The sequence below is a fragment of the Pinus tabuliformis genome, chromosome 7, assembly GCF_031772625.1.
Source record: "Pinus tabuliformis cultivar Carrire ecotype Pingquan chromosome 7, CPIR1, whole genome shotgun sequence".
Taxonomy (NCBI): Eukaryota; Viridiplantae; Streptophyta; class Pinopsida; order Pinales; family Pinaceae; genus Pinus; species Pinus tabuliformis.
This window is the reverse complement of record NC_142293.1, coordinates 1,514,614,669-1,514,628,024: the sequence shown is the minus strand read 5'-3', so window position 1 is coordinate 1,514,628,024 and position 13,356 is coordinate 1,514,614,669. Positions and strand designations below refer to the sequence as shown.

The following is a 13,356-nucleotide window of genomic DNA, read 5'->3' as shown; positions in this document are numbered from 1 at the left end:
CGAGTTGCCTGAGGAGGTTTGATTGAATTGTCAGAGGTTGGATTAGTGTCTGGAAGGCAGAGCGAATTCATTCCAGAGGCAGGAGGCCAAATGTTCCAATTGGAGGAAGATCCAAAACTGTGTGAGTCAGTGAGAGCCAACAGTGCACATTTCAAGCAAAAGTGTGAGTTGCTAGTGTGGGGTGTGAGTAGGCCAGAGGAAGCCGAGTTGATTTGCAAAGGAGATCTTGGATCTCCAGTATATTTTGCTAATGTATTGACGGAGGTTTTCCAGTTGGGAAACAAGTACTAAGTATTTTCTCAAATTGCTGCATAATAAAATAAAACCCTCATCTACTGCACCAGTTTTCCCTTCGGGGTTTTTCCGGGGACTATATTCCAAAACAATGGTGTCATTTTATTGTGTGTGTGCATTTATTGCTCAATTCCACATTTTTATTTTTTGCACGTAATTATAATTGGTGGAGAATTGCAGTGTGGTTTATTTGCTATTTGTCGTTAATAATTTAACAGAAGACAAATAAATTGTTAAGTTAGGAGAATAATACTTGGTTGCTGCAGTTCAAGGAATTTTCACATGGAATTAGAGCATAGTTAATCGAATTAGAGGCTCAGAAGCGAAAGATAGATTGTGCAATTTCAGAGGGAAATCTGAAGCACTACTTACAAATTTGCATAAGCCATCTAAGCAGTGCGAGTAACAGAGACACAAAAATCGATTCCTAGTTTGGGGTGAAGGAAAATCTTGATTCCTTAGGAGCAGTAGCAGCAAGAAGTAAGATTGTTGGAGAGAGGGTTCCGATGAGTATATTCATGATTCACAAAGAAGATCTAGTGCAGTGATTTTGCAGCAAGGGTTTTGCAGTTGCATATTAGTGCAGGACAGGAAGAGAAAAGAACACAAGGGGAATTACCAAAGAAGGAAAAGAGGCCATAATTCCTAGCAGCAGAAGGTTGTAGCAAACTTGCCAATCTAGCGAGTGTGTGTTTCAGGGTCAGCAGTGTGTGTGTCAAATTCCGGAGGACTTACGGGAAATCAAGTTACCCAGTAGAAGTAGCAGGCAGTGCAAATTTTTGGAAGGACAGCGGAGGAAAATGCAGAAGCATATCTGCACATTTCAGGGAGAGTGTGTGTAGTAGAGAGAAGGTTGAGTTGTCGAAAGGAGGATATTTCCAGCATATAGTTCTCTAGTTTATTTGAGTTTCGTTGAGAATTGAGATGGCCACAACAAAACTTAGGGCTCAACGCAGACTTAACGGAGACTCAAATATTGGCGTATGAAAGGCCTCAATGCAATTCCTATTGGACAAGCACGGGTTGAAGGAATTTGTGATAAATGTAATGGCTCAGTCAATAGATCAACAACAGTTGGAAAACTTCAAGAAGGATATGGCCAAGACCAAGAGGATGGCCCTATACGGAGTTTAGGATCATATTGTCCCGCATATTGCAAATAAGAACACAACAAAGGACATGTGGGATGCCTTTATGAAGTTGTAGGAAGATCCATTTGAGAATCAGAAAATGATTCTCAAGGAGAATTTGAAGTCAGTCACAATGCAGAAGGGCGAGGATGTTACATCCTACCTCACCAAGATTTAGGGAATCAGAGATGAACTTGTACCTATAGGAGAGAAACCATCAAATAGTGAACTAGTGCGAACAACTCTAAACGGGTTTACCAAGGAATGGTGAACTTTCGTTCAACGAATCACTAGATGAGATAGCTACTAGATTAGGAACACCTGTGGAGTGACTTCACTCAGGAGGAGCTAAGGATCAGACTCGCAAAAGGTGCTACCAATAGCAGTAGCAAGGTACCGAAGGTGGAGAAGGAAGAAGAAAACGTTGCCCTTGCAGGAAAGAGAAAGGCAAAGGGTCCCAGTCAGGGACAGAACTCAAAAGGAGGAGAGAAGAAGAAGAAAGACTTGTTGAAGGTCAAGTGCTTCAGATGTGGTGAGTTTCGTCATTTCGTCACCTAGTGTCCAAAGAGGAAGAAGGAAAATAAGGGGCAACAAACAACAACTTCAGGAAAAATCAATGAGTTGACCTCTAGATTGAAGGATATTGCATTGATATCAACAATACCTTTAGATGGAGAAGCATGATGCTTCGAAATGCCAGTATGGGCAGCGTCCATGGGGAACAGCAGGAAGTCTAGATTAGATCCAGTTACTGTTCACATAGGATCAACACCTTTGCTATAGGGGCCCACAATAGTAAAGTAGCAAGAGGATCGAGGTGTCAACAAGTTGCATCAAGTCAGGGAAAGAGCATCGAAGAGAGGCAACAACAGAGGTTTGGGAGCAGACATCCAGAGGAGACTTTTCTCACTTTTCCAATGTCCAAGAGGAAGGAAAAGAGGAGGTTGAATTGTCTACAGAAGAGGCCAATTTGTGTAGTGTGAGTTAGCCAATCCATTAGGGCGAGTTGCCGGAAGAGGTTCAATTCAGTTGCCGAAGGTCGGATCAGTGTCTGGAAGGCAAAGTGAATTCATTCCAGAGGCAGAAGGAGGCTACGCATCCCAGTGGGAGGAAGATCCAGTGTTATCCAAGTCACTCAAAGCCAGCAATGTGCATTTCAAGCAGCAGTGTGAGTTTCCAATGTGGGGTGCGAGCTGGCCGGAGGAGGTTGAGTTGATTTGCAAAGGAGATCTTAGATATCCAATATATTTTGCTAGTGTATTTATGGACCTTTTCCAATTGAGAAACCAATACTAATTATTTTCTCAAATTGTTACATAATAAAACAAAACCCTCATCTGCTGCATCGGTTTTTCCTTCGAGGTTTTTCTGGGGACTATTGTCCAAAACAACGATGTCATTTTATTTTTTGTGTGCAACTATTTCTCAGTTCCACATTTTTATTTTCCGCAATGTAATTTTAATTGGTGAAGAACTGCAATGTGGTTTATTCGTTATTTACCGTTAATAATTTAATAGAAGACAAATAAACTATTAAGTTAGGAGAATAATACTTAGTCACTGCAGTTCAAGGAATTTTCACACCCCACTCCTTTCTATTCCACCTGAATCATCCATGAGGCCCTCAAAATCGAAAAGCATTCAAGTAACTTTAATCGTGAAGATGGATACAAGTTAAGCCATTCTTAGAAACCTCTAATTCACAACCTTAACCTTTGATCTTCCCTTTGCCTCCCCCCCCCCTCCCCCCATGTTCTTAAATTATTTTTTTCTTTAGCCTTGTTTTCTTTCCTTTTCTTTCATTCCTTTCATTTTAATCATATTTATATTTTATTATAATTTCCCCCTCACCCCTCCCCCTGTCCCTATTAATTTAATCATTATGTATATGAATGCCCCCCGCATTCTTAGGTCTTTAAATTCTATACTATTTCCCCCCCTCCATGTTAATTTATGTAGCATCAAAGGTGTTCTACTCTTGAAACTTTGTGGAGAGGCTAAAACACAAGAGTTCTCCAAAACCCAGAAATAGTTTATGGAAATTCCACGTAGAAATAACTCAATTAAATTAATGACCATAATTAAAAATTTCCTAAGTCCAACTTATGAAAAATGGTTAATTAATAGTAATTAATTGAGAAAGGTGTGAATTATGTAGAAACTCATACGGGTCGACTTGGAGATGATCTCATCCATCAATTAAGTTTCAATCTGGGTCGTTGGAGTCCCAACTAGATATTATAAGAAGAGGTCGATGGGTAGATGGAGAACACACCAGTGCAAATACTCAGTGGTGTAGGCAATTCGATTTTCCAGTGCAGGTGATTCAACAGGAGAAATCGAGCCAGTAGATCCAGTAGCAGGTGGCAGGAGAGTTCAACAGTGATCCATAGGAAGGTTTCCAGTTCCAGAGAGTCAGAAAGAGGAGGTTGAAATTTATCTCTAGAAGATTGCACAGGGGTTGCGCAGTGCCACAAGAAGGCAGTGCGATTTGGCTAAAGGGAATGTCGTTTTTCAGTTTCAGAGGTCGGGAATATTTTCCAGAGTGCTAGAGAAGCAATTTCTCAGTCAGCAGCAGACAGGATGGCTTGAGTAGCAGTCGTTTCAGGAAGTGAGTTTGGCAGGTTGCACAGGGGTGACGCAGGGCCTACATAGAGCTATTTGGATGGCTCACTTGGAGCTGGCAGTCAGAGCCGAGATTGTTTGGATTGAGGGTAAAATTTCCCCCACTAATTTTGTCAGTATTTCTCTTGGATAGAATCGCTAGTTTGGCGATATTTTATTGTACTCGGAATTTCTGCTGCAAATCATAACATAAAACCTCAGTTGCAACTGGTTTTCCCACATTGGGTTTTTCCGGGGACTTTTGTCCAAAATAACTGTCATAATTTTTGTGTGTGTGCTAGTATTTCTCGGTTCCTTTTTTTGCTTCCGCGGTTTTTATTTGGTGAAGAAATTGCAGTGTGATTAATTAGGTATTAATCAGAAAATTAATAAACTACTAATCATTTAGGAGAATTAATTCCAGTTGCTGCATTTCAAGGAATTTTCACACGCTATCAAAGCATATTTGATGGATAGGAAGCTCAGAGTGGAGAAGAAGAAAATTGCGTTGTTCAAAGGGAGCAACAACTTAGATTTTCGAAGAGAATACTCTTGTTCTAGGCACAAAGGGTTTGCAGCAATTTGCTAGAGTAGATTCAATGTCAGAAGGAAGAGAAAAATGCACACATAGAGGGAGGAATTTCCGTATTTTCCTAGAGGGTTTCCAATACCAGTTTCTGGAGGAGATCCACAATTTTCCAGTTGCAAAAGGCAATACCAGTTTGCTAGAAGTAGCTCGTTTGAGTTGGTGGGGTTACGGTTCGTGTGCTAGTTTTCTGGAGAAGGACATTCAGAAAGGCTGAGCGAGTAGTTCCAAAAAGCAGCTGAAGGCAAAACAATATAGATAGTAGCAGTTTTGCGCATTCCAAGAGGGAGTGTGAATTGCAGAGCAAGTAGCCAAGCTGGAAAGGAAGGATATTCCTATTTATTTCTCCAGTATTTTGGTTTCACAGTTTTGGCAACTTTCTAGGGATGGTCATACAAGATTGCCAGAAGAGGTCGTTCGAGTTAACCAAAATACAAATCTAGATAGCAGACCGACTTCTAGTTTTCGGAGATAGTTTTCGAAGGAAGTGCAAGCTATCTAGTGCAAGTTGCGAAGTGAAGAAAGGTCCTGGTAAGGAGCAAGGCTCGAAAGGAGGTAGTGGGTTACCAAATCCAGGTGGAGGAGTATGAGACTCCAGTGTGCCAGATTACGAAGGAACCATGGAAGAGCTGCAAATTTGATCCAGTTGCTGCAGATTTCTCACATAGATCAATATCCTTGCTACAGGAGCCCAACAAAATCAGTAGCAAGAAGATCATAGTGTCAACAGGTGCAGTTAGTCATTCAAATGACAACTACATAGCTAGATGTAGTCAGTACCTAGTAAACAATTGCAGTCAGTACCTAGTAAACAGTTGCTGTGACACAAGCAGTGCGAATTGCCCAATTGCAATTCCAACTAGAAGATTCCTAGCGTAGAAATATGCAGTCCAGTTTCTAGTACAGGAGGACAATGCGAGTTTCCAAGAGAAAGCAGAGAGATTTCCCATAGGGAGATCGAGAGTCAAAGGGCGTCTAGCTTCAGAGGGAGCATCCCTATGAAAGCTGGTGCTTAAGGATCTGGGGATATCAAACTCATTATTGCAGTGGTTGCAACAGCAGTGCAACAGAGAAATAACAACAACAGTATGAGTACATCATAGTTTAGAGTTGCGCAGAGATTTCGAAAGGGTATATTGAGGTAAGCATAAAATAATGTTTCCCCATGGATCATTACCTTTACTATAGGGTCCCACAGTATTCAGTAGCAGGAGGATCAGTGTTAGCTGATGCAGTCAGTTCCAGAGTGATAGTTGTAGACTCGTAGCAGTCTGACGCTAAGGAGCGCAGAGCAATGTTGATAGCACAACATGAGCTCAGTAGCAGAGTCAGCAACAACGCAGAATTCCCAGTGGACAGTGCGGAAGCTAATAGAAGTTAGATGCTCAGGAGACAATTGCAGCATAGAGACATAGTTGATTCAGTATTTTGGATGCCTCTCAGTTGCTATAGTTGCAGTAGCAACAATAACAATTGAGAGAGAATTGCAATGCAGATGCAGAGTTGCCAGCAGTATCGGTAGTACAGCGATGTCAGTAGCAACACAGATGCAACATCATAATTGCATAGTAGTTGGTGGGCGGTGGCAGGGTGTCACAGTGGCCAGACATCAACACTGTGTATGGAGGATGATACAGAGATAGGGCGTTGTGACGAACCCCTTCCTCGCTAAGAGGGAGTGTTATTTTTTGTAGCATTGGAGGTATTCTAGTCTCAAAACTTTATGGAAAGGCTAAAACATAGGAGTTGTCCAAAACCCAGAAATCGTCTCTAGAAATTCCACCTAGAGAACTCAATTCAATTAATTGACCATAATTAAAATTTCCTAAATCTAACTTAGGAAAAATGGTTAATTAATAGTAATTAATTGAGAAATGAGTGAATTATCTAGAAACTCACACGGATCGACTTGGAGATAATCTCAACCATCGATTAAGTTTTAATCTTGGCCATTTGAGTCCAAACTGGAGATTATAAGAAGACGTCGAGGGGTAGATAAAGAACACACCAATGCAGATACTCAGTGGTCTGGGCAGTTCGATTTTCTAGTGCAAGTAAATTCGAGCTAGTAGATCGAGTGGCAGGTGACAAGAGAGGTTAGTAGTGATTTAGAGGATTTTTTCTAGTCCCAGAGAGTCAAAAAGAGGAGTTCGAAATTTATCTCTAGGAGGCTGCACTACGCCTCAAGAAGGAAGTTCGATTTGGCTGAAGGGAAGGTCGTTTTCAGTTCTAGAGGCCAGGAAGATTTTCCAGAGTGTTGAAGAATCATTTTCCTAGTTAGCTGCAAGAATGACTGCTTGAGTAGCAGTTGTTTCACGCAATGAGTTTGACAGGCTATGAAATGGAATGCAGGGCCTGCACAGAGCTGCTTGGACGGCTCACTTGGAGCTCGCAATCGGAGCCAGGATTGGTTGGAGTGAGGGTAAAATTTCCCACAGTAATTTTGCCAGTGTTTCTCCTGGATAGAATCACCAGTTTGGTGATATTTTATTGTACTCATAATTTTTGCTGTAAATAATAATATAAACCCTCAGCTGCAACTGATTTTCCCACATTGAGTTTTTCCAGGGACTTTTGTCCAAAATAATGGTGTCATAATTTTTGTGTATGTGCTAGTATTTCTCATTTCCTGTTTTGCTTCCACGGTATTTTATTTGGTGAAGAAATTGCAGTGCGATTAATTCGTATTAATCAGAAAATTAATAAACTGCTAATCAGTTAGGAGAATTAATTCCAGTTGCTGCATTTCAAGGAATTCTCGCACTCCACCTCAATTCTAGTCTCTCCTTTCTTTTTGATTGCCCCCTTTCATCCTTTTAACCTAACCCTCTTTCCTTCAGTACTCATTTATTATAATCATTTATTTTCATTATTTGTTATTTAATGTTTCCTAAAAAATTTAAATTATTTAACTATTATTTATATTTCTTAATTTTTTAATTTAATTCATTTTTATTCACTTTGAAAACTTATAATATTTTTTTTTTCAAATTATTTTCATTGTTAATTCAAAATTAAATATTCCTTATTTTTCTCCAACAATCAGTTTTATTGAGTGGTTAAACTCTGTCTGTTGAACTCTAACGTTCCTTTTTGACCTAGAAAACATAATGGTCTTTTTTGACCTCTAAAACCGAACGTTCCTCTCTCCTTTCCTCGCACCTATATAATCCTATATGCACTATTTTCTAATCATTCTGTTTCATTTGGTCCCAGAATATGGGTGGAGTGTCCACCCGAAACGTTGAACACTATCCTCATTCCACATACACAGTAAAGATATCCAGAAATACCCTATAACAGAAGATTACTTACTGGTTAGATATAGAACCTAAGTTTCAAAGACAATCTCTCTTTTACAGGACTAAAAAGTTTGTTTTTGATGATGTTTTGTTCCTGTTAATTGCACATCTAATCTTTAAAGAATATGGAATATATGTAGAAGCTATCTCTGAGCAAACTGTAATTTAAGGACAGAAACAGTGACACTGTAACTGGGAATGTTTCAACTTACCTTTTCTGGCTCTTTGTGCCTTGCTCTTCTTTCTCCTTGTCTGAGAAGGATCTAGGTATTTGTTTCCGTCTTCTCTTCACTGGCTGTTCCAGCTTTGCAGTTTGTTTTTTACATTGTAATAAGATGTCTTGCTGATGCTTTGAGTTAGACCCAGAATTGGCCTGTGCATTCTGCTGCTTGCACCTCCTCATATACACTTCTCCAACAGATGTACCACTTAATGCAGCTTTGCATCTTCTTTTTTTCTCAGGTTCATTTTCCCTCAGTTTCTTTTCACTGGACATCTGTTGATGATGCAGAGACTTGTTCACTTTAGATCTTTGTTTATACAAGGATTTTTTTGCACGTGATTTTTCTGTGGTCCTCTTCCGATTAATATCCCTATGATCAAAAATCTCCTGGTTAGCAGGTTCAGTAGTATCGTAGTCAACAAAATCTGCAACTCAACAAGCACATGAATTCTATAGGGTAACTGTTTTTCTCTGGTCATTGTATTACCTTTTTGACATGTTTTCATGAGTCTGTTCCATAAATCTTAGTTCCTTGTGCATTATCAAATTAGCCTCTTCCCTCATGCAGCTCTAGAACAGACGTGACACAACAAATAAGTTCCTGTCTGCAATGAAGATATGCCACTTTATCTTTATTACTCTTGGTGTTTAAGCAATGAAAATTCTTCAGATGTAGTACACTTCTGGACTTCAAAATTAACTTATTTTGTGCCTTCCAGTACTAATATTTAACTCCAGTGAGATAGTATATTCAGATGTTTTGTCTCACAGTTACCTCTTATGCACAGGATCTGTTTTATGTTGTACTTGTTAAAGAAATGTGGGCATAATACATAGAATAATTCTTCTAGAAATTACAAACGATATCTTTTTGACCGAAGACATGAGTAACCTTAAATTCAAAACAATTTCACTGTTGCAAAATAAATGACACAAATTTCAAACAAACTGAACAGCTCATATTAGCAGCATCAGACATGAAAATTCTTCTGAAAAATTGAATTCACTCTTGAGAAAAAAAGCAAGATTTTCTCCCCCACCAAAACAAATCATACAATCTGCTCAACTACGGCATATAGTATAGTGAGCAGAAAATCTTACAGAGTTCTGAACGATAGGGGAAGTGAGGGAAGTGAGCACCCATCTACCGAAGATCAAACTCCATATGGGAACAGAAATACAACCTAGGAAAGGAAAGACTTTGTTAAACTGCTCAGACCAATTTGGATTGTTGGAATTCTAGATTTTGTTACGATACTTGCCAAGTAATATTTAATATTTATACCTAACAGTTCAACTTGGCTCAGCCCTCAAAGGAGACGATTCTTTATGGAACTGCAAGAATGGGTCAATCTGACCAATAATCAGTGAGTTTGACCAGATTGGCGAGTACTCTGCACTTTTCTCAACAATCACCAATTTGAACAAAATATCCAGCAGGCACAGAATATGAGAGAAAACAGCAAAATCATTATTCATCATTTTCTATTCTGTTTTTTCCAGTGAGGAATTTTCTGCAGAGTAAGGCCGTCTGTGTGGATTTTGCAACTGGATCCAAAGTATTTGATAAAAACGTGTAACGGCCAAATGCTCAGCTGGATTTTGGCATTATAAATTGATTGGGAAGAAACTTTTCTCAATATTTGCAATGGAAGGCATGCCAAACCAGTGACTTGAGTCCACCTAACTTCCCCATACACAATTTTCACGGAGATTGGAGTTATTTCTGTAAATTTTTGAACTGTTTGAGGGCTTTGTTGTTTTTGCTTCTTATAAAACCCTAACAACTAAAAAACAATGAAAATGGTAATAGAGAGGGGTTTTGTCTGTTGCTATTGTGGAGATCTGAGTAGTAAGATGCAACAAAAGTTTGGCAATAAATGTATCAGTCGGGGAGATAAACAGTTTGAAGTATCATTTGGCAAAAAAAAAAAAACCTTTCCTTGATGTAAGATCCTTAGATGTGCCTCTAGATGTTGTTATAAACAAAGTTCATAAATGTAGCAGAATACTCAGAAGATCTGAAATCTATAAATATCCATGATAGGACAACATTATATTTATATAAGAGATGTAGGGAAGATATGAGATGATGATGAGAATGTTACAAATGAGGCTTGCTTATATACCTATTTAGGTGCCTCTTCATGAATGGGTATGTCCCTTAGACATGCCTCTTTAGCACTAATTATTATTATGACATTATGATTATGATTATTTATATTATTTTTAAATAAATTGTATTCATAATAGATGTCTCCTATCAAGAAAATCCAATCTAGAAACTATGGTGCACAAAACTTTTAGGAACCCGGTGTTTTGGGCCATACCCGTACCCGAAACTCCGAAACTTGACCATCATGTACTCATCTATGAGAGTTAATATAGACGTGTTTATCCTCCTAAATTGTCATCTATGGGTTTTATTCCCTTTTTTCCTGCAAGATAATGTGTTATTCACTTATTTTCAGCCAACGTTTCCATTTTTGGGAGGTGACATTTCTAAACACACCCATTTCAGAAACTCTGAAATGTTCCGACGCTTCATGCAACTTAGTTTAGAAACCATCGAAGCTACAAAAGTAGAGAAAGAAAAATTGGGGTCTAAGAGTGGGCAAGTTTCATATTCTATATCCATTCCACCTCTTGTAGATAAAATCAACTACTTCTGAAACTCCTACAGCTTCTCCTCCTTTCCCCTCTCAAAAGACGCTCTTGGTACCAATGGTGGTTCCCTGCATAGATTTTATCCTTCCTACAAACATCCAAAATCACAACCTAGGCTAGAGACCACATGACAAAATCCATCCATGACCAAACTGAAAAGGCCATGTGGAATTTTTGGTTTTAATAAAAATTTCCTTCGGTGTTGCTAGAATGACATGTCATGGTTGATACCACTGACATTTGTCACCCAAAAGTTGTATAGGATGTGAGCGAAGTCCTTGCAGAGCATTGTTCTTCTTGGATAAAGGCAAGTTAAAATATTATCTCCAATGGTTGTGTTGACCACTCATGTGTCAACCACACCTTGAGCAGAGTACAGTGCAGGGCAGTACAATTTTTTTCAAATTTCATCATCATCATACAATTTCTGGTCATTATATGTAATCCAAATTTTGTTGCCCTAAGGGCCTTGATGTAAAAATGATTCTAATGTGTTTATGAAGCCATGTAAAACATCTAGGTAAGCCTATGATTTTTACCAAAGAGTTTCACTCTAGGGAGTTTTTTTCCTCTGCCAATTATTTGTGTTTTTAAACATTTATAATTGGTAGAGTTTTTCTCCCTAGCTATGCCCCAAAGCTAGGGTGGGTCTCGATGGCCAAGTCTCAGGTAAGTCCTAATGTATTGAGTCTATGTACTTTGTCATACTAGATCATCTATAAAGTGTCGCAGAATTTGGTTGAGTCTAGAGGTTATGTTTTATTTGTCAAAATTCCCCTTCTGTATGGGATTTTCATGATGTAAATATGTAAAAAAGTGTTGTCTATAGGAGTTCTAGGGGGGTATGAGTACTTAATTTTACACCTCAACTCCTAAACTTTCTATCTAGACACAATTTGAGGGTGGAAAAATATGTCTAGACTCTAATCCCCTCTAGAGTCGTTATTATTATATTCTAGCAAAATAATTAGCCAAAAATTACTCAAAAAATAAAAATGAGAAAATAAAATTCTCTCCAAGTAGAAAAATAATTAAAAAGGGAATGTGCATTTTCCAAAAATGGGATCAAATTCGAAATGGAGAAAAGTCTCATTTCCAACGCAAAGAAGACCCACAAAAAAATCATTGGGCCAGAAAAAAAATATTTTCTCAAGGGAAATCGAATTTTTTTTGGTCTAGGTGGTTATTTTGAATGAGGGAATTCCAAACAATTATTTTTGAAGATTTTCCAGTGGTCCAAAACCACCCAAAAGTTAAATATTGCTCCATCCAGCTCATCCATCAAGGAAGTCGAATTTTTTTGGAGATCTGTGCAGGTGCAATCAATGGTTTCAAATTTTTTGACCAAGATCAAGCCATGGATCAGGTCAACTAGCCGTTTTTTCCATTTGGAGGCTCTCATGCTCTCATTTTTCAATATAAGGAAGCTCTAAGCTCCTTATTGTAATAATCATCTAACCTTGAGCTTGTAATGACCCACCTACAATTACAAACAGATTGTGAATATTAGCATGCATACGGGACATCCATATGATAGCTACATATGCATGACCCGCATGTATTGCAATAGTATACATACCGACTAATATGGAAAATTATCTAAACTTAAGTTAATAAATCAATCATCGAAGTAAATTTCTAACTTATCAAAATATAATGAATATATTAAGTTGGGTACTTAATATGTATACAACCCTTACATATACAAATGATAAATCCTTAATCAAAAGAAAATATAAATAAATTAAAACTATAAATAAAACTATTTAATTAAAATTATAAATTAAATTAAATTAATTAAATATTTGAATAAAGTTAATATTAAATAAACTGATCATATACAACATATATAGTCTATCCTCTAAAAAAAAATGAACCGACTCAATCAAAATTATATAAAGGCTGAATCAGAAATCAAATCTATATAAAGATTCAATCAAATCTATAGCATGCAGAGCTCCACATAACAAGGAAGGACACAGAGACGGGAAAGGAAGAAAAGCGGTGAGCGATAGAAATAAAAGGAAGGGAGTACTACTGAAACAGGGGGATTTTGGCAAGTGCAAGGAGGAAAGTATTGAGAAAGTCACAGACTGAGAGAAGCCTCAATTGTCCTTGAGTTTTTGGGCATGGGGGCAGAGTATGTCATTTGTGAAGTACTTTGGAGCTGGGCACCGAGGTTGTGCCCAATTTGGCTGGGAGGTTTTGGTCATTTTGATAATGAAAGCGAGAACAGCAGCCACCGGAAACATCATCAGATAGAATTTCAACTTCAGGAACACTCCAAACAAAATTACAAGTATTTATTGATGATTTGCCAAATTTCGAGAGTGTTTGCTTGCTTCAAAAATTTAAAGGTTTATTTATGTAAGAATGATAAATTAAGGTTTTATAATTGTTTAGGGTTTTACAGAGCTCTCGGTCATTGAAGCTCTACTATCCTTCTAATTATTTTTCTGAGCAATAAGAAAGTCTTTAGGGAAAAGCTATGGTGTTATTCTCCAGTGATATGATATAATCTTTCTGATCTCTTGTGCTTAATGTCTACTA

The 13,356-nt window shown here is 38.1% G+C and overlaps 1 protein-coding gene across 8 annotated transcripts in view; it reads right to left on the bottom strand.

Annotated features, from left to right (window-relative positions):
- Nucleotides 1-13,356, bottom strand: part of LOC149253595 (uncharacterized) — a 138,057-nt gene that overhangs the window by 38,224 nt on the left and 86,477 nt on the right. For 3 of the 8 annotated variants that reach the window (XM_089456861.1, XM_089456862.1, XM_089456860.1), the window contains exons 3-4: nucleotides 8,627-8,707; nucleotides 8,129-8,509 (exon numbers count right to left, since the gene is read on the bottom strand). In XM_089456861.1, coding sequence (XP_089312987.1) covers nucleotides 8,129-8,509; nucleotides 8,627-8,707 — 462 coding nt within the window. Of the gene's footprint in view, nucleotides 1-8,128; nucleotides 8,510-8,626; nucleotides 8,745-13,356 lie in introns of all 8 variants that reach the window. The other 5 variants (XM_089456866.1, XM_089456865.1, XM_089456868.1 and 2 more) reach the window with 3 other exon arrangements.